At 33.6% G+C, this 26,059-nt stretch overlaps 2 protein-coding genes across 10 annotated transcripts in view; one reads left to right on the forward strand and one right to left on the reverse strand.

Annotated features, from left to right (window-relative positions):
* Window positions 1–9,490, forward strand: part of LOC138310371 (microtubule-actin cross-linking factor 1, isoforms 6/7-like) — a 116,578-nt gene extending 107,088 nt beyond the window's left edge. For 4 of the 9 annotated variants that reach the window (XM_069251560.1, XM_069251563.1, XM_069251562.1 and 1 more), the window contains 7 exons: window positions 347–509; window positions 882–994; window positions 1,375–1,512; window positions 2,198–2,315; window positions 3,532–3,672; window positions 5,271–5,390; window positions 7,027–9,490. In XM_069251560.1, the coding sequence (XP_069107661.1) occupies window positions 347–509; window positions 882–994; window positions 1,375–1,512; window positions 2,198–2,315; window positions 3,532–3,672; window positions 5,271–5,390; window positions 7,027–7,415 (1,182 nt within the window). In that variant the 3' untranslated portion in view covers window positions 7,416–9,490. Of the gene's footprint in view, window positions 1–346; window positions 510–881; window positions 995–1,374; window positions 1,513–2,197; window positions 2,316–3,020; window positions 3,054–3,531; window positions 3,673–3,723; window positions 3,757–5,270; window positions 5,391–7,026 lie in introns of all 9 variants that reach the window. The other 5 variants (XM_069251564.1, XM_069251568.1, XM_069251565.1 and 2 more) reach the window with 5 other exon arrangements.
* Window positions 9,491–17,245: 7,755 nt separating this feature from the next.
* On the reverse strand, window positions 17,246–23,436 carry LOC138309999 (uncharacterized). The gene is made up of 5 exons (XM_069251149.1): window positions 23,236–23,436; window positions 22,539–22,629; window positions 20,574–20,797; window positions 18,721–18,814; window positions 17,246–18,339 (listed from the first exon to the last, which is right to left on the reverse strand). Exons 1-5 carry the CDS (start codon window positions 23,434–23,436, stop codon window positions 17,246–17,248), a joined length of 1,704 nt encoding a protein of 567 aa, XP_069107250.1.
* Between the last annotated feature and the right edge of the window lie 2,623 nt (window positions 23,437–26,059).

Raw genomic sequence — 26,059 nt, forward strand, 5'->3', positions numbered from 1 at the left:
ATTCATCTCTGAATTGAAGTAAATGAAGAATAACAAATACAAATGTCATATAGGTGATTGTTATAAAAAGGGCATCAGTTCCACTATACAAGAGGACACAACATGAATATACCGCAGTCTCCCAAAACACGCACCTCGCACAACATACATGCAACACACCGCATGCATGGGAGGCCGTCCTTACATGACCATAGCTGTTAATAGGGCGTTAATGAATTAAACAAACAAACAAACAAAAAAAGAGGAAAAAAATAAATAAATTGATATTTATCTTTAATTAAACGTTAAAGTATTTTTAAACATTGATTCGCAGGTTTGAATTTTCTATCATATTTATTTATTTCAGTTGGAAAGCTTTAAGACGTTTGACTTCGGTGTTTGGAAAACTAAATATCTTAATTGGATAAAGGCCAAAAAGATGCGAATCACAGATTTCTTCAGGAGACAAGATAAGCGAGGAGACGGACTATTACTCAGGGATGACTTTGTCAATGGGATGCTTATAACGCGTAAGTATTTAAATTAGATAGGTCAATGGGATTTTGTAACCCGTGAGTATCTAGATTATATAGGTCAATGCTATGGAAAATGACTTAATTAGGTCAGATATGTTTGTATTTTTTACTATGGAATCGTAACTTAAAGAACCAACCTTTTTTTAACGAGAAAAATGATTTTGATATCAAAAATGATTTTTGATATTGATTGCATATTATTTCCTATATCAAAGTGATAATGTATTAATATTAACTCTGTTTTCAGTACTTATAATGGGCATTTACGGATGTTAATCATGAGCATTTCTGAATGAACAATTGTATTTATTTCTACGAATGCACGAAAATAATGTTAATGAGAATATACATGTATGTTTGCTTCAGGTTTCCCAACTAACCGTACCGAACTCCATGCTGTTTTTGATATATTTGATCGTGACGGAAGAGATGTGATTGAATATAAGGACTTTATTGAAGCATTAAAACCGACAAGACATGTAAGTAATATAGCATTTGTCGGCTTATACTAAATATCTGTCACAGTAAATAAAAATATTCTAAGGGGCTGATCGGTTATTTTGCACGTATTCTGTCACACAGGAAAGTGTTTCAAAATTACAAACCTTTTTTTTTTGCGTGTACATTATTTCGCACCATCGTTATTTTACACATATTCACGAACAGAAAACAATCATGATCAAATATTCTTATTAAGAATTGTGCATTTATATAAACGTTTATAATTATTTTGATTTATAATTTAACAGTTTTATTCACATTCGACCTCTCGTAAAAATATTCCGCGAAAATACAATGGTTTACAGTAACCGATGTTCCATAACACACAGTCTTAACGACTTCGCTTTGATGATTATAGCAAAAGACACGACTGAATAGCAGCAATCGACAGATGACGGACGCCGAGCTGATCCACGATAACATTGAGAAGGAAATATCTGGTTGTCAGTGTAGAAACCCGTTCAGAGCAGAGAGACTGGACGAGGGAAAATACAGGGTACGTGCTGCTACGAAATGTTGTTTCTTAATCTTGTTTTGCATATTCATGACTTTAGTAATGAGAAAAGTTTTACAGGAGGGAAACCACGTGATAAGAGTTATCACAATTATGATTTTAATATCTACTTTTGCGTATTCATTATTTTAGAAATAAGGCACAGTCATACGGCATACGTGTCAATATACTAGATAAAATTTATAATTATAATTAAATTTTGCATAATTATATCATTGATGATAATACACGTTTTTAAAGAGGAAAAATACAGGGGTATGCTGCTTTAAATGAAGTTTAAATCAAGTTTATTTTTCATATGTATCCATGAACTACCAAATAAACCATGGTTTATCATTATGATGATAATGAGCAGTTCTGATTGAAAATTGAAATGATAAACTTGAGGATAATGAATGCTTTGATTCGTCACGGGGGCCATTGACAATATACCATGTTTGTATTTGAAAATAAAAAAAATAAGCCCGATTAGCGGAGATGAAGAATATTATAAATTACAGCATACCACCAGGTTTCAAAACAAAACGATTAATGAAAAGAAATATCGTTTTACATTGTAAACTAACCAATCTAAATAACTATTTAGTATAAGATAAGCAGGACAATATTATATGAATACTAATTATTGAATATATTATCAAAATAAACTATCTTTTCATTTAAATAGTTTGGTGAGAAACAGAACATTCGACTTGTGCGCTTCCTAAACAGTACAGTGATGGTACGCGTAGGCGGAGGCTGGGTTACACTGGACGAGTTCTTAGAAACAAATGACCCGTGCAGAGGTAGGCTTGATAAGTATATAATCAGACGTTTTAAATAATTTACAATCTATTTTCTTTATGATTCTATTGAATTTATCAATATTGTATTCCAATGAATATGTCGCCTTTCGTACGATCTATAAAATGATTTTGACGACACACTCACCGGATGTTGGAACTAATCGACGATGAATCATACTTAACCCGTGTCGTTGATATATCTCAAAATGTATATATTGGTACTGATTTCGAATTTAAAAAGTAATAGCCAGTCAAAATGATATTAAAATTATAACTTTGTAGATATAGGAAAAGATTACATAAATTAGGTTTGCATTGATATACAAATATCTACCAAACTGTCTCTAGTCACGAGCTTTGCTTTATACTATAACAGGTCACACCAGTCTAACAAACGGCACTTCGGGCTTTATATGTATTTCTAACCTATTATATATTATATGCTACTGCTAGCATATGTATTATGGTATTTTATTTGTTAGGTTTCGATTGACAGTTTAAAAAGCTAAATTGCTTGTCTACATTATTGTCAATATGCTTACAGTGTATTACTGTTTTTCTTCGCGATACTAAATCAAAATGCGTCGATCCGTTACTATTTAATTACTAAAAATCAATTTCTTTGAAAGTGGTGAATATATAAAGTATTTAAAACTGTGACCATAATATCGGTTATTCAAACTAATACAATGTGTTGACCAACAGGAGAAAGAGTTATATACCCCTCAACTACGACTTGTAAGTACCTCCAATTCCAGGAGAGTTCCATTTCTCAAAACGATCGGTGTCAGTTGAATGTTTGACCGAATGAGAATGATGAATTTTGCATTTGTTACATAGAATGTTTTATGACTTTGTGGTGGAAAGGACTAATTGAAATGCATCTTGTTTAAATTCTGATCTTGTTTCAGGGAATGGTGAATGCTAGATATCAATATCTTTATTTCAGGTCGACTTCAGCTTTTTGAGACTAGAATATTGAACATCAAAATCAGAATGGCAACTTTATCAAATTTAGAAAATTTTAAAATATAACATAATTTCCACAAAACATGAACATAAGACTTACAATTATGAAGCGATGGTTTTGGTGTTCAATATTTTATATATAATTACTGCATTGCTCTCAAAGCGTTGTCAATATGGTGATTGCTAAACGACCGGAAACGGTCGATTGTAACCATGGTGATGGATGTACTAACTTCTGTATCCACAGCGAAAGGACGAACTAATTTTGACCTCAGGGATACCCTTTCACCGGATGGACAGACCACCTTCCGGACCCGTAAGGGTAGTGGAACCTTTGGCTATAAATCGAAACTTAACGATACTGGATATGCCTCTTCTGTCTCCTCAGGTATTATACGTAGTACTAGGTAGTCACAGCTGATTTTCTTTGTTCTCGTAGATGTACGCTGGACCGTACGCCGCCCTCGTACCAGTAAAGTTTTTTCTTTATTTTGATATATCTAATAAATACTTAAGTCGAATATCAGTTCACATAAGTATTATTTTATTCATATATATGTAATCTAGTTTATAAAGAATTCTTTTAATGTCTGCACGAGCACAAAGGATACTGCTTATCAAGTCATACTTCATAGATACTTCATTCATTCAGGCAATAACAGGTAGTATGGGGCTCAAGAGTGTCAATTACGGTATCAGGACAAAAAGTCGTAGATGTCGAATTCTAATTGATTGAATGTTCCAAATTCAAGCAAATGCCATATGATACTTATTATTGTTACTTTTCATTTAAAAAGAAGAGCATTTCTTATATTCTGTTCACAAAATCGAAGTGAATAATATATACAGGAATTTTATATCTATTATATCATTGAATGGCGACCATATTCATTACTTATGTGAACTTGATTCCTAATTGCTAAAGTAATATTTGAAACATCATGTAGTTTCGTCTATAAACGCTACATAGCTAATACGTAACAATCAGTAGCTTTGAACTACATTTTCGCTAATTGTGATATGCTACTAGTTCATGTTGCTATATTCAGTTCAAAAGCTCCTACATGATAGGCCCATATCAGTCTAATGTTAACTTTTTTGTTGTATATATCGACATATATTTGTGTTGTAAATAATGGCGTTTAACATATAATGCCTTTATTTATTACATATCAAACTTATTTACTTACTAGGTATGTGATTTTCTTTTCTTCAAACCAGATTCTTTTTAATTAATTTAGTTATATATCTTTTAATAGTTACATATTATGATTCGGGGCTATATTAGTATTTACTGGTGTGTTCGATAAATATCGACATTACAGAAAAAAGTCGATTTTTTTCCGTTGTCAATTCTATTATCATTAAATGTTCGTTTTGTGTACATATCATGCCTAACATGTCAAAACCCTCTAATGCAGATTACAATGTGTTACCACACACAGCGCATCAGCAGCACAATCATTGTTAGACTAACTGTGTACAAACCAACCCCATGTGACTAACGATCGTCTATCAAATTTGAGGAGACGATGTTCGTTTCCATGATAACAAAAAAAGGTTTTAAATAAAAAATCAAACTTCAGCTTCTTGCAAAAAATGAATCGAATCGAGTTTCCTTTTATAATTAAATACCTTTGAATTAAGCATTAATTGAACAATATTAAAGACAACGATAACGAATGATCAGCCGAGAAGAAATCGAATAATTTGGCTGATAACCAAGATCACTGCAGGTTTGATATTAACCCATCAAACAGCGACTTAAAGCCTTTTTATGTTATCTAGTCTCATGAGCTCGTCTTCAGCAGATATCATGTTTAATGGTGATTGGCTACCTCACATACACTACTAAATCAGATTCACTTAGTTAAATCTACGTTCAGTGGAAACAAAGACGCTTCTGTTTAGAGAGAAATACACATCATGTAGCAAAAGTATCGTAGGTGTATTACTACGGTACAATATGACATTGCTCTCTTCTAGCCGGAAGTTCAGGGGACCGTTCGTTGCGCCGAAGTAGGGTGACTTCCTCAATGGTGAATCTTTCTGGGGCAGGTGGTTCTCCCTCAGTCAACCGGACGATTCACAAAAATGCAGACTTTGGTATGTGGAGGGGCGAGCATATTTACGTAAAATATCTTCGCACTTGGAATGATGAGATGAACGTCTGACCCGACATACACTTTTTAAGTTAGATATTTGTCCGTATTTGCAACAAACTGCATATATAATTTCGGTGTGGAATTCATTATATATTATAATAATACTGCAAATAAACTGCGAAATCACAGTTCTGTAATCATGAACCAAAAATATTTAATATCTATAAATAATTGTGATACAGTATATGTCATGTAATTTTCAGATCTCATACAATAAATGTACCACCTGAATTAAAAGTATCAGTAATTAAGCGCACATTCGGATTACACGCAAATTAATTACTTGGACAGATATAGGAACACAGCCTTAATAATGAATATATCACTGAGAAACGTAGAATTTACTTTAGGGTCAGATGTTTCATTATCATTCCATGCTGGTCAACAAGCTTATGGACAGGACAAAGCTTTTAAATACACATGAAAGTTCAAATGTTTTTATTATTATTATTCATTCGAATTGGTTTATTCTCTTCCTCGTCACCACCAGGCAGTGCTAGACGAGAGTGATATAATTTCACATATTAAGTAGTATTATCATAACTTTGGTGGTATGGATATATGGCTAGTTAGCAAGCAACCACACGTCTAAACTTAAAATTGGTGTATATACATATATTACATTTTATAATATCAACTAAGGCTTTCTTAATTCCTTCCAATCAGCTTACCCAAAGTATATTCTAATAGATACAACTTTATCTACTATTTTAATTGATAGTTTCCTCTTTAGGATTTTTTTAAGAATACGACTTTCATGTGATATGTCATTGTTAATAATATATTGAAATTGTTTTTCTTTGTGATGTGATTGTCTACGAAAATATCATATTGTAGTAGTTTTGCATGAAGCGGTTAAGGTTATAATTAGCATGATAATTAAGTATGTTCATTATGTTCATGTTGGGGTGGTGTCAATTATGTGCGTGCATGGTCTGTCAATTTATTTCATGTCATGTTTGGATGTCATTTTGTTTCTATTGTTCATTTATTTGTTACTGTTGAGGGTAGGTAATTTTGATATATATATATAAAATAAATAACGACATTTACTTCATTATGGTATAGATATAATACGGAAACTGTTAAATTGTGTCATCGTCAAAACGTTCATAATCACATAAGTTGTCATTGCACATGTTATGTTAGATTTAACGACACTTTGCACTTTGGATTTATTCACCTTTCATTACCTCCATTATCCTATTAACAGTTTATTCGTTGTTTGTCGTTTTGCGTCTTATCGGCTATTTTGTCGGTATCTATCATGATATTTAGTGTTATGTGATATGTAAAAATCATTTTCCATCTTTTAAAATGACATCTTTCGACCTCAGTGTTATTCCGAATTTCAGCAAGTATGATTGAAATTAAAAAAAAAACCCGTCATAACCACACTATTTATTCGTAGTTGTCATGCAATCTTGATTTAAAATGATCTAAAAAGTTTTCGAAAGTAAATTCAGAAAAGCACTTAGAAAATGTGGTATTCGGTAAAAATATAGCTCTTCAATATGTACGAAAACAGCGTACTTATATGTAATTAATACATATTTTTGTTTTGTTTCCTGATATAGGGTCAACAGGCAGTCTCACGAGAACGAAACGACTGAGCAACTCATCAACCAACGTTAACTCCCCTACAAGCACGCGCACGCGAAACCCATCGACACCATCTAGACTAAACAACACTATATCAAGGTCGACAACTCCTCAGCCGACACCGACTTATGTTTCGCGTTCAAAAACGCCGACACCTCGGTCGACGTCGTCATCCCGGACCCCGGGTACTCCTAGTAGAACTTCAACTACACCGACTCCTAAAACATCAACTCCACGCACTGGACGTACCACGCCAACATTTACTGGACGTTCCACGCCCTCAGGTCGCACTACCCCAACAATGTCTAATGGACCTAGTAGTGGTAACAGGAGACTGCCCTCTACACCAAAGATTGTTCGGTGATTGTTTGAGATATCGGGGAAATACGCATGCGTGAACGGATATAGATTGTGTGAAAATGCGCAAAAGGACTTCCGGGGAATTGTGTGTAAATGTGGGGTATGACAGCTAGAAGTTCCATATAAATCACTGTGGATGTTTATGAATTTTAATGAGTAAGAGTGAGGACTCTGACATTATTGTTGATAGTGTTATATACTGTATATATGATTTATTACAGAATACAACTACAGAAAAACAAATATTACCCTATGGCATTTATAATCAATTAATTACGCTTAAGAGTCGATGCAGCGTCTCCAAACTATCGCGCTATTCTACGATTTCTCGAAACAGTGGAAAACGTAAACATGGAACTGCCATATGGCTCTTTGTTAAAACGTTGTACTTCTGTTCTGGAAAATTAATTAATTATACAGAAAGGAGAATACTGTTGTGACGTAATTGTTCTGTTGATCACGTGACTAAGAGCAGAAGAAGGTGAACACACATTTGTCTTTCAACTCATATTTTTATACCCAGATATTATTTTAGTGACAAAGTGTTAATCGATATTCACCGCAATTTTGCTTCCGACCTGTAGTCTTCAAGTCTTTTTGACTTCCTAGGTGGACTAATGTTGACATGTCGGAAATAAACTTCATAGAATTTAGCTTATTGTACAAAACAAAACAAAAATAATTCAAATATACTGCCGTTTATTTGTTTTTACATGTACTTAGGTTACGTTCATTGTATGATATGATATTCTGTTTTATATAATTTATATAACAGCAAAACGGAACCTATAAAAATGTCTCATTTTCTGAGATAGATGTCTCAATACTAGCCACTCATCCTATTTATGAGTATTCGCCCAATGTAGCCATTTTGGTCGTTTAGGTTTCATAATTATCAGCCATAAGGTTGTATATTTAGAAGATTTGATTAAAATCAATTGATACTATTCTGTAATAATTATAAGTGCATTTGGAATATATTACAGGGTTAAATAGAATGACAACTTGCTCATTTTAATTACATTGTACAATAAACAAATATCAGATAAATTAAAAAGTAGATCCCATTACATAATCAAACACGTTTCGTGAATATCTCTTTAGAAATATTCTTTTGATTATTATTATTATTTTTATATATTTTTATTATTATTATTTTTTATTTCTGTGTTATTTTTTTTTTGTAATAATCATTTATCGCAATAAAACAAAATGGCGTTCAGTAAATGCCATATATCTGAACTACAGGAGAAGATATATATCTGAATATTTCCTGGCGTTGTTTCTTTTTTTCTTTTAGAACATTTAGAACATAAGCATCACCAAATACCAGAACATTTCCAGTATGCAAATTTACTTATAAGGTACACATCTTGTAGGTGCTAGTTATATAAGGGTGTACAGAACATGTATCTATATGAGGCCTTGGCTACATCTATGCAACAATGGATAAGTTATGCTTTCCCCTGCATTTGCCCATTTGAAATGTATTACAATGTAAGAACGGTTCTTTCTTGAAATAAGATAGGCACATTTTTAGTGATATATGCTCTTAACTACAATTCTAAGGTTAAAAATGATATCGGGAAATTATGTATCATAAAATAATGATTTTTATGAGCTATGTATACCTATTAAAATGAAAGAAAAACTCTTTCTGTCGAATTCTTTCAACAAAATCAAAATATACTTATGGGCGTCATTTCATATTAATTGGTGATATGTTTACAAATGTAGTTTAAATCATGAACTTAAAATATGTTAAGAGACACAATTACTGCAATTTGCTGATCAAAACGTTGACAGATAGAATGTTTGCATTCAGACTATAACATAATTTACCTTATGCTATATACTGATATTTTATGATTGTTTATTATGTGCTTGAACAAGATAATTTTCATACCACCCATTTTCACCAACTCTAATCATATACAAGTATCATATCACAGTTCCATGGCATATCGTGTCCTCTTTAATCACATAAAACCTGCATTTTACCATATCAGTCACATCTGGGCCCGGCATTGTATATAATCTATGTCATAATTATGTAATAATAAAACAATTTTAATATGACTTTTTTCTTTCCTTTTCATTTTTCACGCGAAGTGATCCGTTTAGAAGCTCACTCTCTGAACTTCCGATTTTAATTGACATTGTACAATGGTAATGACAGGAAAATGTATTGTATACGGTGAATACGGTAGTGGAGCATGTTTTCGCTAAATTCGTGGTCAAGTTATTTCCTGTAAAGTAACCGTTAATAAAAAGGAGACTTATTACAAAAGACCCATTTTTGTAAGACATTGACATTTTGCAAACATGTCTTCCCATTAATCAAAATGAAAAAAATATCAATAAAGCCCAAGATTATTCGGCAGTAGTTATCTGTCAGTATGTAGGGAAGTTGCAGGATAGACGGAATATAACTAATCATCGACCATCGAAATCAATTACTATATCTATGCTTGAGTTGTTTTTCCTTATATACACATGCAATCTAATATAGCAAAATGAGGAATAAGAATGCATGCATGGTAATATAGCAAAATAAGTAATAAAAATACATACATGCTAATTTAGCAAAATAAAGAATTTAGAAAATATACATGCTAATATAGCAAAATAACAAATGAAAATACTTAGTTTTATATTGCAATATAGCACAATAAGGAATAAAAATACATACATGCTAATTTATCAAAATAAAGAATTTAGAAAATATACATGCTAATATAACAAAATAAGAAATGAAAATACTTAGTTTTATATTGCAATATAGCACAATATGGAATGAGAATACATACATGCTAATATAGCAAAATAAGGAATAAGAAAATATACATGTTAATATAGCAAAATGATGAATCATACCTGCTAACAAAACAAAATGAGGGATAAGAAAACATGCTAACAAAACAAAATGAGGAATAAGAAAAACATGCATGCTAATATAACAAAATAAAGAATAAGAATACATACAATACATGCTTATATCACAAAAGAAGAATAAGAAACATAATATATAACAAGAAAATAATAATGCTGCTAATATAAAAAATAAGGAATAAGAAAATATACACATGCTATATATAGCAAAATAAGGAATAAGAAAATACACATGCTAATATAACAAAATAAGGAATAAGAAAATACACATGCCTATATAGTAAAATAAGGAATAAGAAAATACACGTGCCTATATAGTAAAATAAGGAATAAGAAAATACACATGCCTATATAGTAAAATAAGGAATAAGAAAATATATATGCCTATATAGTAAAATAAGGAATAAGAAAATATATATGCTAAGTTAACAAAATAGTGAATAAGAAAACATACATGCTAACATAGCAAAATACGGAATAAGAATACATAAATGATAATCTAGCAAAATAAATGTTTTCAATGTTTTGTACTTTGGTCACATGGAACATGCGCACATGGGTGTGACCTCTACACAACTATCACTATATGGCGACGACAGACAAATAGCCTTGTGATATCACAGAAAATCAACAAAACAAACGGTATAGCTAGGAGCACAGCTCCGGTCATTCCGATCATTCTGGAGGAAGGACGATTATCCGTTGCGCATGTCTTCTTACGAATGGAGGCTGCAATCGTACAAAAAGAAATTCACTAACATGTATTATTTAAACGAATAACAGAAATATTACTCGTGCAGAATAAATGTAAATGATATTTCGATTAAAAAACTTTTTTTTTTTTCAATTTGTATCCGGATTTTTCGCATAAACTACATAATTAAGATACATCCATGAACAAGTGGGCGAGAGGAATAACTAAAACAGGAATTAAACGAATGAAATAACCGGGATACGTACATGTCAGTGTGGCTTTGTTCAGGAAGAACTCAGATCTCAGCTCATCGATGGCAGATTGAACTGAAGATGTTATTGCAGGTGGAATAAAACTGTAGCTCTCCTACTTTAAAACCTATATTACCACTCACCTCTTGTATGATATAGCCAAAACTTTTACTTTCAGATCAAAATATCCTTACTTTTTATACATTATTGTATTATTGTACGTGTATAACACTATCTGTTATCATGAAATTGCAATAAGCTTTACCGACCTAATTAGCTTTACCGACCTAATTATTTATGGTATATATCACGAAAAAGAACAAACAAGCAAATTAACTCCCTTTATCCTATCCCATCGAACACTTCATTATACATTTCTTTCAGTAAGTTGACTGGATAAACAGTCCTTCCTGGAATTTTTTTTATCTAGGTATTGGTCATTCTCAGATAAAATTCTATTTTTATGAGTTAAGTTTTCTATTTTGAAATTTAAAACATGGTATGTCAGTGTCTGTGATTTTCAATCGGAACTCCTCGGATGTAAAACATTTCCTCGGATGTGATAGAAAGAAATTCAAACATTTTCTAATTACGCCCCAACTGCGCTTATGAATATTAATAGTTATTGATCATGAAATGCTGAAATTCGTATTTCAAGAATTCAAATTGAATGTAACCATTTCTCTTTCGAGACGGAAAACACAGAATATCGATAATATAACACTTGTTGAGGTATTGTGTCCTCGGTGGCAACCAATTTGTGTGATGAAAATATTCCCTTAGTTTCAAAACGCGTGGCGTTGTGTCAAATCCGAGGTCAATATACTACAGTAAGATCGAGGAATTCAGGTTGTGTGATTTCCTTCAATTTAATCGTATCTTACTCTCATCTGTGCTCAATCAATGCTTTAATTATTCTAGGTTAACACAATGTTCAAGGCAGCTATGTAGTACGTTGTGACATTTTTGGGATATTCTTGTGTATTTATGAAGTTAAATACTCCAAGCTTTGCTACAATCGTTTATTGATTACTTGACAGGTCGTGCCGGAAGTTAAAGATGCACTACGTATACGGTTTGGCCTACACGGATACCAATGCTTATTGAGCATGGTTTCACACATTTTCAGGTTCCGCCAAAGCTTAATACGGATGTTCAACGCCTGTTAGCTTTGAAACACGTGTATGCCTAGAGTACGCAGGAATGAAATACTAGTATTGAGAATTGATAAAAAATATTGCCGAAAATTCCATTCAAAATATTTGATTACAACAAAGTAATTTATAGGATACAAAATAAAAGCTACATGATATACATATTACTATTTCATGAAGAGCTATTCTGTATCTGCATATTACAAAGTTATCTGACGTTGCGGGTAGGTATAAATTTTTGCATCATATGTTTGGGAGCATATCGTCATTCTCGCGCAAAACAATGGAAATTGCGCCCATAAAATAATGACGTCACAATTGATACTTACCCGCAAGGTAGCTAACACTGCAATATCTAAATACGGTATATCAGTGACAATGACAGCAGCTGTCATCCTGTCTTACGCACACTCACTTCCATCCTGTATATACCCCCTCTAATCACCTCAACCATCAACTCTTAAAATCAAAACCATACATTCAGTAAATAAATGTATACAATTTCATTTCATATTTTACACTCATTTCCATAGTCCGAAAGAATTGAACGGTGGGAAGTATAACGTTAAACAATGTGCAAAATGAACATTTGCGCGGGAAATTTGAAAAGCTTCACAGTGATTGACCTAACTGAACCATTGGATAAGATATCAATGTGACACAACTTAATTTGTTTTGCGTTGAAATTAACTAAAAGCATGGATATTAATTATTACTGTATTATTTAAATTAAATTTTAAACAATATTTTCAATATCAATTTCACGTTTATGAAGATTTTTTTTGTCTATGACTATGAACTCAATGATATTAAAATAGTGTTTAATACTATATCTTATGCTAAAATGAACATTCAGTAGATCAATATATATATAGTGTACGCGGAGAACACATCATAAAACACTACGCCCTCATCCCGCCCCTCATTCCGCTCACAATTTCTCACAAAAGTCCTCATAATAAAGGTTAAATCATCAGAAAAACCCATTATATATGAAGGATATAAAATATATTAGGTTTCATGCGATAAATTGCTTATAATTCATTGAATGCATTGCCAGACTTGTATTAACAAGATCCGAAAATAACATAATTAAAGTAAATTGTGGACATACAGTTGAATCATTTATAAGAATACAGAGATCAGTATAGGCAATAACATTAACGCAATGTAATTACAAACAACTTTCTCATTCAACAATCTAAATAATAACTTTATTTTACATAGTGGGGCATGGGGGATGGGAGCCTGAGGATGGAGTTGAGTGGCTGGGGTTACAGTATGAAGGGGGCAGACTAACGCAAAAGACCTACCAGGTGCCTTCTACATTTGTACCTGGCCTGTTAATCTTAGCATGTTCTAATCAGATATTGAACTCATACACATTGTCAAGGACTATTTCCGCGTTATAACTAGACTGGATGGCAATAAAACTGAGTTAGGAAATAGAGAGTTCCCAACAACTAACTAATGTTCATCATCTTTATAAACCTCGAGTTAGTTGATTTTCAAATTTTGAAAAAAAAAAAACGAGCTTTAACGAAAATTAACTAATGAAACTGAAGATAAGATGATAAATAAGTCATGCGTTAGGGACTTCTTTATCCCATAACATTAACTACCATGCTTCAAGTTAGTTTCAGAGAAGCTAAACGCGCGCCACATATCGCATCATGATATATATCTGCATCATAACATATGGTACCCAAATACAGTCAACTTTCTATTGCTTATACTTTAGACAAGCAACTTCTTGCCAATACGTTATAAACAGTATTCAAAAGTTGACAGAAAATTTTTAAACTGACCAATGAGAGTCGCTTTAAATGTGCAAATATAAATGATAATCAACTGGTATGGAATTCAGCAAATTGATCCCATGACTTTTCCATTGTGAAAATACGTAGTTATGGGATAAAACGTAGTAATGGCGGATATTGAAAAAGCAAAGGTGGCAGACTTAAATCCGGGACGGGGATGGTCAAAGAAGATTAATAGAATCTTACATGGGTCTGTGAAGTGGACAGAGATATCTTAACCCGAGTGAAAGATTTTGGCCGGTCAACCCGAGGCTTCGAGGCTTGCCGAGGGTTGAAGGCCAAATTTTTTCACGAGGGTTGAGATATCCTTGTCCACTTCACAGACCCATGTAAGATTCTTTCTCTCCCATACATAGTACAAAAAATGATGAAATTCCACTTGGTTTCCAGCTTTGTCATCGCGCCATTATCGCAGGAACGTCGTTATGCGTCAAAATTGATGACGTCATCTACAATGCGCGCCGCAGTTACGCCACATGTATTGATGACGTCACGTTATTGTCTAGCGCGTGTGAGCTGTCTTACACCCCCCTGTGTAAGATAGAGATATCTTTTCTCTAGCAACCACGGGATATCCCTGTGAAGTATGGGAAAAAGTGACCTTCCTCTGATGGAGGGGATGGCTACCATCAATACCTCGAGACGAGTAACATATAAGTATTTTCCCCAACATTGAGAGGCAAAGTGAGTACATATTTAACGTCTCATGTTAGAAATCCACAGAGAAATTGTGAAATTTACCAACTTACACCGGCAACAAAAATATCCGTGACACTTTATGTCCTATATGGAATAATGTACTGAATGTGGAGACAACAATACATGTACCAGAACAAATTATTTAACATGACTAAATAAGTACAGTATGTATATGACATTTATATTAATTTGTCTTATAAAAACATAATTAAACATCAGTTATTGACCAACTGATAGACACTGATGTTCTACCGGCGGTAGAAAAATGATGAATAGATATTTTAATTGTGTCGGTTTTCTTTCCATCAAAACATATTTATCTTATTCATTACAACTTGGGGGAAAATCAAGCATGGGAGGATATTTCGTTCCTAGTTTCTCAAAAGGGTTTATGAAATAATTAAATGATTAATAATCTTATCATTTGCTTACTTTTTTATTACAAATAACCATATGTCTAGATACAAATAATTCATTCCACCAAGTAGACTATGTTTTTCTTAAAAGCCTTGTAGATAATACTTGTATATGTCTAAACTATTATTAATATCGGGCGTCGACAGATAAAAAGCCTCGATAGATCACAGGCTACCAGTAAAATGAACGGTATAGCTAGGAACACAGCTCCGACCATTCCTATCGCTTTGGAGGAAAGGCGATTGTCTGTTGCGCATGTCTTCTTACGAACGGTAGCTGTAGGTAAAAACAATAATATGTATTTCAACAAAAATGCATAATATTCAGATCTTTTGAACCTCTTGAGCATAACTACTGTGTAAAATTCCACTAGCCAAAACTCCATTGCCTAACATTTCATTTTAATAGTATGCATTTACTTCAGTATAATTTTTATTATTTGATTATTTATACTTAAAGCTATTCCTTTGACAGTGTTATCACTTACAATGATTAGATCTGTTTTTGCAAATCCAAATGTATGTTCGAATATCTATGAAACTATCGAAAAATAGCGGAAGTAAACACTCATGATATTCGACAGTATACAAATAATCATTACATACACGAAAGGGCAGATTTGTTCACTGATAGTCGAGATTGAAGCTCCATAACAATCATCTGTAGTTGGGTACTTGTTAAATTTACATTCGGTTTCCTTCGGCAGTGTAGGCAACACGTCACATTTGATTGAACTTCAAACAAAAAAATGTATATTGGCATGAAACATATAAATAGATCAAGTTCACGAATAAAACTTATACCCATCTTGTGTTGAAAATGCATACTTCATCTTTAACCCCTTTAACATTTATTTTTATATTGCTCTACTAGTGGGATGACACCCAACGGATGTCACAATTGGAATGAAATGAAGAAGAAACGATACCTCTTTTCTGAATATGACACCATGGTATAAACGTCTTTCGCCCCTTTTGTGGAAGCAAGTTCACTAACCTACAAATTACTCAAAAAAAATTACAATCTTTAACTAAAAGTATAAGATTTATATCCTTTGTACTTATTTTTTGTATGAATTTACGTATGTACTGTATGTGGTTAGTCATTCTGTATTTGTATATTACATAGTTATCTGCCCTTGCTTGAAATGATAACAAGAGTTATCATTTTCTACTTCATTTCATTCCATATCAAAAACAGTAGCAGACGATAAGTATTTTTCTTCATTTACAAAAAAAGATAAAACTATTTAAAACAATTAATTGCATCCCGAGAAAAATCCGTGGCACTATGTCCTGTATGCGATGAAATACTGATTGTGAATACACCAATAGCAAAACAAATTATTTAATATGTGTTCATTAGACATATTCGTGATATACACGATTAAACAAATAATTATTTAAATGAGGAGTATCGTTTATGCTTTGACGTCGATGGAGCATCTTCAAATAAATTATCACTTCTTTGATTTATGAAAACTTGATATTTTTTAGGATAATCAAGGAGTTATAATTTTGAAGTAAATATTTGAGCCACTTTTATAATACGATATATTTGAAAAGCGTTTTGACTATTGACTGATAAGGCATGAAACAATAGGTTTGTTATCTAGACCGCAATCTAAAACGTTTCACAGTTTTTGGAGAGAAATAGTATTGTCGAAATAATATTAGGATCGGCGTGCTGGTGTTATGACGTCAAAAATTAATGATGATGTTAATAATTGAACGTATACAGAAGTTACTCGCCGGTCAAAAGTCAAACTAGTGACTGGTCAATAGTATTTGCATATCTATAATGTAATCATATTGTCCTTTTGATTTGCCTCGAGACACATTTAAAGTCTACTGTTTAGAAAGCTGGAATAGTTCATTATGGAATTTCAAGAGTGAACAAGTTGTACTTTACATAAATGTACCTGATGTAGTGGTTTGCCTGGTAGTAATTGTAGGCTTAGTTGTAATATGGAGAGTGTTAGGTGAACCAGTAGTTGGAGCGACATTAGTTGTAGTGGTAGGTGAGCCGGTAGTTGGAGCGACATTAGTTGTAGTGGTAGGTGAGCCGGTAGTTGGAGCGACATTAGTTGTAGTGGTAGGTGAGCCGGTAGTTGGAGCGACATTAGTTGTAGTGGTAGGTGAGCCGGAAGTTGGAGCGACATTAGTTTTAGTGGAAGGTGAGCCGGTAGTTGGAGCGACATTTGTTGTAGTGGTAGGTGAGCCGGTATTTGGAGCGGTAGTTGGATGCGCGACATTAGTTGTAGTGGCAGGTGAGCCGGTAGTTGGAGCGACATTAGTTGTAGTGGTAGGTGAGCCGGTAGTTGGAGCGACATTAGTTGTAGTGGTAGGTGAGCCGGTAGTTGGAGCGACATTAGTTGTAGTGGTAGGTGAGTCGGTATTTTGAGCGACAGCAGTTGTAGTGGCAGGTGAGCCGGAAGTTGGAGCGACATTAGTTGTAGTGGTAGGTGAGCCGGTAGTTGGAGCGACATTAGTTGTAGTGGTAGGTGAGCCGGTAGTTGGTGCGACATTAGTTGTAGTGGTAGGTGAGCCGGTAGTTGGAGCGACATTAGTTGTAGTGGTAGGTGAGCCGGTAGTTGGTGCGACATTAGTTGTAGTGGTAGGTGAGCCGGTAGTTGGAGCGACATTAGTTGTAGTGGTAGGTGAGCCGGTAGTTGGAGCGACATTAGTTGTAGTGGCAGGTGAGCCGGTAGTTGGTGCGACATTAGTTGTAGTGGTAGGTGAGCCGGTAGTTGGAGCGACATTAGTTGTAGTGGTAGGTGAGCCGGTAGTTCGAGCGACATTAGTTGTAGTGGTAGGTGAGCCGGTAGTTGGAGCGACATTAGTTGTAGTGGTAGGTGAGCCGGTAGTTTGAGCGACAGCAGTTGTAGTGGTAGGTGAGCCGGTTGTTTGAGCGACAGCAGTTGTAGTGGCAGGCCTAGGTGAGCCGGTAGTTTTAGCGACAGTGGTTGAAGTGTTACACGGAAGACAGTTTTCCATAATATCTTCAGAGAAAAATATAAGAAACCTTTCTGAACCACTTATAACTGTGAATCAGCTCAGCCTTGATATATTCAATTATAAATTACACACTAATAAACAGTTATTTGGTATGTGGTCCTTTACAATTACATTGTTGTATTTAGCACATTTAGAATTGAACCCTTCGCCACAAACCGTACATCGTATTTAATTCTAAATTTGCAATATATCCCCAATAATCCATCTTAAATAAGCACACTAGATGCATTTTGCGGACTAAGTACAACGGAACACAGACACATTGTTAAATGAAGGTATCGTCATCTGCCGAGCGTGGTAATATTTTTGCAAACAAATATTCTATCCAATGAAAGGTAAATCGATACTAATCAGCGGTAACTTACCTGTGCTGTTTAGTTCTATTGTTTTGGAGATCGTATTCCAGAGCCAGCAATGAAATGTGAATACCCTACATGTAATGATGTGAGTGAAAGTAAGCTGTAACGGAGAAAATAGCAGTCATAATTTCTCTCGCTGACTTGATTGTTTCCTGACTGTTTACATTTATTCAGTACTGATGGGGAAATCAGTTAAAAAACAGATTAATAAAATATCTACCATTAGCGATCCATTTTATCACACATTTACGTTCTATTATGACAATACAGGCGTGTATTTTACTTTAATCTCCCTCCTTGTCTTCGCCATTTTTCATAATTTGCAAATCGGCACGAATCTTGACGGATTGCTATATATGGGTGTATAAATTGTTGAACAGTTTGTTAAAAAGACCAAGGTAATTAGCGTTTCTCGGTGGTATTGTTTTGAAAGCGATGGCCTGGCCCGATACAAGATGGGGTTGGCAAATTTTATGTTTTCATATATAAGTGCGCTCTGATCCTACACCAAATATCTATTTGCCATAATGTCCAAGTCTGGGATCAGGACCAGATTAACTAAGCTTATGCATGTTATACAACGAGGGATGTAAGAGAGTAGTTATCCATTAGAATGCAACTAATTAAAATTAAAAAAAAAATCGTTCGTCAAAGCTGTGGAAGAATGATTTCTTGATTGTCTGATACGGCTGTCTCCCGCTTGGATTCAAAATGGAGAATCATTGTTTCGTGGACCACATTGTTCTTGTGGTTTATGTAGCCTTTAGCCATGATACAAATTAACCATCTGATTAATTAGGTAACAAATTAACCATCTGATTAATTAAGTTAAATCAACATTCATTGAATGTTCGGCTTTTACTTGTAATGGAAATGTTCCAACGTTGTGCGACATACGTCGCACAGGGACATGGCACATCTTATTTCTTTTCGGTATCGTAATGTTGTTTGACATAAAGATAGGTCAGTAAAACGGTACAAGCAAAATTTATCCTATTATTCATCAGAGCATATCTAAACATTATGAAGTATAGAATAGGCTTAGTGATTAGGTCTACAACACTTTAACAGAATGTTTTAAATTTATTTGCATTTTTAAAACAACCACATTTTTTATTTTTAGATGTATGCCTAGTAAGGAGGTATTCGTAGGTCTAAAATATTTTCTTGCACGAATACCGATGTTAATCTACTCATGTTCATGACAGCCAAAAACAGCATCTATTAAGTATTTTCGTTAAGTCCAGCATCAGTGAAAATTGAAGTATTTTTAGTTTAAAGTATATTTTGTTAAAAATAAAAGTTTATTCATAGTTATCATAACCACAATATACAAATATGTCCTCTCACAAGAGGAGATTTATTTGTCGTTATTGTATCAGTAATAAATATCCTTTGGAATTTTAAAATTTTTTTAAAGATGCTCCACCGCTGACAAATGGTATTTTTCACTATCAAAAACAGGAGCAGACGATTTAGTATTTTTCTTCAGTTACAAAAGTGACTTACTTTACACCATTACTACCATTGAAAAGTTTGAGCTTCTAATTTTACTTCAAGTTAAAAATATGAAAAATAATTAATTGCATCCCGAAAACATTCCGTGACACTATATCTTATATGGAATGAAGTAATGATTGCGCATGCACCAAACGTGAAATAAATTATTTTATGTTATTTTTTGTGTTAAGTTGGCATATATATACACGATTAAAAACCAATTATTGTTCAAATGATGAATATCAGTCATGCTCTGTCGGCGGTGGAGCATCTTTAAAAAATGTGAAGTTGGTTCGTCAAGGCTAAAATAATGATAATATTTTATTTTAATTACATATAACAATTCTTAGCATTCTTACCTCAATACAAAGCCCGTGACTGTTCCCTTCAAAACTTAATGCCGTGTAGCTCACAGGATCTTCAAGGTGTAATGTCACGGTTTTTGTTGTTGTGTTACCCCTTTTCAAACTTGAATCTATTTGTTGACTTGCTCCGTTTTTATCACGAATGACGATGGTGAAATTATTCTTAGAACTAAGATACCAGGTAGCAAATGATGTAATGGTTATCTCCCATTCGTCCTCTGAGACAAAAAATATCACAGATATTCAGTATAGGCCTATACACGAATGTAAACATATTACTTACTTGGTTTGAAAAAAACTAAAGGCTAATGATTAATCTTAAAGAAATTTTCAACCGATGGGTATAAATCAGGGACGTTTTACTAACACCCATAAGCAAACTATTTTACGAAAAGAGACCTTCAATTGCATATTTAGAGGTTTTTTTCTCAAAAAGTTCCCTTTTTACTGGGCTCGTGGTGATTGTAGTGATCAAATATCGTGTCTTCATGATTCCAAAAGACTATTCATTTTAGGATTATTTTTTGTTGTTGTTCTTTTTAATTCACAGTTTTGTGATGTTTTGTTTTCACAAAATATCAAAAGTACGATAGCTTACCCAATTATATCGCGGGGTGATACAATATGTATTTATTCTTCAAGTTCTTAAAAAAACTAATCTGTTGAAGATTTTTGTTTCGTTTCTCTTTTCTAATATGCAGTCTTCCTGTTAGGTCCTATATCTTGCTCAAAGGCAGTTTTATTGCCACGAATTTTATATACAAAGAGTACTACAACTGACAACCAGTAAAAGAATTGTCAAATAATCATAATGTATACTAGAATATTTCAATGTTCTCGAAGGTGTAAATATTTCGTAACGTTCGTATTTACAAGATAAGCAGGACTGTTAGCCTTTTGCGATATGGTTTCTTATTAATCTACAAATGATACCATATTTTAACAGGTTACGTTGAAAAGGTAAGGTTTTAAAAGCAACTTACCGGATATGCCAGCAGTTAGCATGATAATGTAATGTAGCAATGGTGTCTGATACATTAGGTTCGTACTAATTTATTACACATATGTGACGGTTTTACAATTCATTTACTCATCATTCAATTACTCTGTTATGCATGACCTAAATCTTTTCTGACAATATAGCTCTCTTTGGATACTTTGTCTAGTTTACAACTCATCATATGGCAATGGAAGAAGCAAATCAACTTCCGTAGAAAAAACTAAATGTTATTCCTATTTTTAAACTAACCTAATACTGTAAGTAGAGTTTCGCAGTGAACATTTATGTACATATATGTCCCTTTAACATATCAGATTGCTTCGAGGGGACGTATATTCACTGTTTGAGATAAAAACATAAAGAGCATAAAAAGTAACCCTTATGAAATATAATTGCACAGTGTAAATACGCTATACCACCAATGTATTTGACCACATGGTGAATCAGGTCGTTAATGTCAGAATATCTGCTCATCATTTAGTATTAATCCAAACACTATGTGGTTGACAGGATCAGAAATTTTGGCGGGAAAAATATTTATTGATAAGTACTAAATTAGGTCACTCTAACTAAAATAATATTTTTACATTTTTTCCAAAACATTAAACATAAATATTATTCAAAGCAGAGGCTGCGAAATAAATACATAAGATACCCTCGAATAATGAGTTAAAATAAGAATTATCATTTTTACACCATGATAATTGACATATAAAAATAGCAAATTTGCCCAGAACATATTGATGTTTTGGAATGAAGTAGAAACAATAACTCAAAGCAGCTGACCCCTATCGTCATGCATCATTGACCTTTCACCTATCACTGGATCTCTGTAATCGTGCTTGTTTTATTTGGAATCTTAAACTTGCAATTCAATTATATTTTATGTGATAACGACTAATATCAATATGTATAAGATACATCATTAATAATTCAGTAAAATCACAGAATTATTTTACCTTTTGGAAATAATGTTTTCTTGTTTCCGTCTATTCCTAGATTGCAGTTACATTCGAACGTAAAATGACGTAAGGGACTTTTCATCGTTAGCTGTAATTAATAAAGGATATGATTTATACATTGAAGTTAGATTCTACACACAGATATTTTCGTCGGCGTCATTGCTATTTATATGTGTCGTGTTGGTGTCGTGCTGGCTGTCTGGGTAAATATCATCACTAGACCATCATCAACGTTATTGTTCCGTGTTCGAATCCTACTTTTCATTTTAAAAATAATTTTTCACTCTCCTCGTATAAATTAGAAATGTGTTCTACATTGTATATTGAAATAGTTGAATACCTGATATGCAGTCGCCAGTCAGACGTTAGTGCCAATATAATATATAAAGCTCCTGTTTGGGCTCTGTAGAACTGAATAATGTGACTTCAAATATAAGTGTTATTATTACGCTTTGATACAAAAACATAGTCTCATGCTGGCATTTCGACCATGTTGGAATAAATTGATCAAAACTATTGATATGATTTGATGTTTTGTCTTTAGTACATTATAATTTGGAAATAAGCTGTGGTTTTGGATAGAAAAAAATATAATAATAGTTGCAAGTTTACTTCTAGAAATACATGTAGTTTGTTTTGAATCGAAATAAATAGTAAGATATATCTGCATTATCCATTACACATCTAGCATTACCTGTTCTAACCAGTAATCGACATCATGTCCATTTCCATCATTCCAGATGTCAATCTTCATCGGTCTTTCTATGCCAGGGATATTGACTTTGGTCGTATTGGACATGTTTATCTCCATGGTAACATTTGGTGCGGGACTACCACTGTTGTACTCTCGCTCGTAGAACGTGACTGGCAGTTCATTGTTTGAGGTTGAATTCATTTCCGGGACTATCCTTACAGCGATTTCCCAATCACCAGCTGAAACAATTACAATGGCAACCTTAAATTGTTTGTTAAATTAACGTTCTATATAATCATTATATGTTACTTAGTCATTTAATGTTTTTGTTTGTTTGATTATGTTAACGTCCTATTAACAACTAGGGTCATGCAAGGAGGGACTCCCATGTATGCGGTGTGTTGCGTGTATGTTGTGCGAGGTGCGTGTTTTGGGAGACTGCGGTATATTCATGTTGTGTCTACTTGTATAGTGGAACTGTTATTTTATGTATCACACCATGTTTAAAGTAGAGGTAATTTGCATGCCTATATATCGCTTGAGTTGACATAACGAAGTTATTATTTATATTGATTACACAATTGTTAGTAAAGATGTCATAGAAGTACAAAAAAATATCTGTGTTTTGTTTAATTGGTTCGTGGGCAAAATGCGAAAGGAGCAATAGCAGGTCCTGCAATATTTATGACGCGTCGTCAACATATAGCCGGTGAATTTCAAGGGATGATATTTTCGCCGTTTCATGGGGCAGTGTTACAGTCGCGAAAAATTGACCCACAAACCATTATGGTTAACTAATGGTTAAATCATGCATGTGTATATCCTTATGGCTAAATACCAGAATTAAAAAACCTGTTCAGATTTGATTTTTGTTTTTGTTTTAGATAAAATTGGTCGGCCAGCAAAATTAACGGCTATGCGATTAAGAAGTGGGCTAGGAAAGTCCCACATGCACTATCGCCAAAACATCCGAACCGATATTTTCTTTATGACACCCCTGATCACAAATCAAAATGTTAGCAATGCTGTGATGAACATCCGGTTACGACGTCACAAAAATGGACGCCATCTTAAATTTCAATTAAAAAAAAATACATCATAACATTGAAATTTATCAACCGAATTGGACAAAAGAAGTATCAATTGGACGCAAAAAAATTGCAAACACATTTGGGCCAAAAATCCAATATATGTAGATAGTTTGATGTAGTAAATGAAAAGACTTTGAACTCAAAAAAAATAAGCAAAATTGTTAATGTTCTCTTTTATTTGACCGGATGCGTATACTGGGCTTATGATTGTTATCTATAAGTGTTTAAGGCGGGGCGGGTGGGGGTGGGGTGGGTGGTGGGGGTGGGGGGGGGGGGGGGTGCAGTTGGGTGTGCATGTTGGACCCTCCTACTCAACTGCCTATAAAGTTCATCGTGATAGTGGGATTCATTCTAAAACGTCAGGTTTTTTAGAAAAAAAGAACAAACAAAACAAGTAATAAAATACAGTTCTATATAGTGTAATATGCGTGTATGTAGTATGAAAAATTAATAAGCCTAGAAATAATTGCCATTGTACTGTTACATTCCTCGATCAATATATAGATGTATGCTTTTTAATAAATTGTATGCATTTGAAATGCTTAATTGCTTCCATCATAGAAATGATACTGCTACCATGGGTACATTCGAGGGATATAAACGTAAATTATGCAGAAGCCATGTATGACTGATCAGTTGATTTTTGTTTTTATGTTTTACACATTATTGATCTAATTTAAAGCGAAAGTCAACTTATGGTTTATAGTTTATGGTTTACCAGACTTGACGTCCTGTCAACAGCTAATTAAGTTGCGTGTGTAACTGTAGAATGAAATTGTTGCCCGTTTGTGTTGTGTGTATATGTGATAGTGTGAATATCGACCTTTTTTTAGTGATATTACATTGAAACATGTCGCCGAAGACTCAGAACAAGCACATATACGTGGTCCACAATACTGACATCGAGTAGTTTATTTATGTTGAGTACTTGTCAGGAAAAGAAACTAATATTTCAAAGGTATGGCGACCATAGGACAAATCCCAGATCTATCTTAAAAGGTACGAGTGCTCACATGGAAGCCAAAGTGAGCTATTTTTAAGGGAAACATCAGGAAGACGAATGTTAGCTTGGATGAAGGAGAAAGATACAATATCAAAATATTAGCCTCTTACAATCATACCAAAACTCAGCAGTGACATTTAATACGCCCGAACTCCAGGACTTCGAAACATTAGCAAAACAGAAGTCTACACAGAGAATCTGTCGACCTACAAACGTTATCGGGTATCACGTGGTACAAATATGACGTCATGGACGATAATGCATTTTCATCAAACGTTGCAGTTCCTGTTGTTCATGTAAGATATTACATACTAAGCATACGTTATACAAGTAATAATATATAGTAGGGAGTATTTTTCTCTCGTACTTCTTACAGCTTTATAAATATGACACCAATCCATTTTGAATAACTGCAAATAATTTCCCATACATGAAAATTGTTTGTGTTCAGCCTAGTGTCTGAAAAAAACCCGCTTGAATTGTACCAAGAAAAAAATGATTTTGTTGAAGCAATGACGTCATGATATTATGTTTGCAATGACGTCATGTATATTATGTTTGTAACACTTTTGATACACTGGAGATATGCTTTAAACACTTAAATTGTAAATAATCTGGGCCGACGTCGTTGTTATTCAGGCACTATTTGTAGTGATATCTACAATCATCCTCGTGTAGGTAGCTACGAATTATGAATATGTATATCTGTGTGTTAGATGTATGCCTATTA

This window comes from Argopecten irradians, chromosome 16 (assembly GCF_041381155.1).
Source record: "Argopecten irradians isolate NY chromosome 16, Ai_NY, whole genome shotgun sequence".
Classification (NCBI taxonomy): Eukaryota; Metazoa; Mollusca; class Bivalvia; order Pectinida; family Pectinidae; genus Argopecten; species Argopecten irradians.

Coding starts and splice junctions, on each gene's coding strand:
- LOC138309999 (XM_069251149.1), bottom strand. CDS start 23,436: ATGAATTCAACCTCAAACAATGAACTGCCAGTCACGTTCTACGAGCGA. Junction 22,630..23,235: donor TCGATTACTGGTTAGAACAG/GTAATGCTAGAT, acceptor TATTAATTACAG/CTAACGATGAAAAGTCCCTT. Junction 20,798..22,538: donor GAAAACATTATTTCCAAAAG/GTAAAATAATTC, acceptor TTTTTGTCTCAG/AGGACGAATGGGAGATAACC.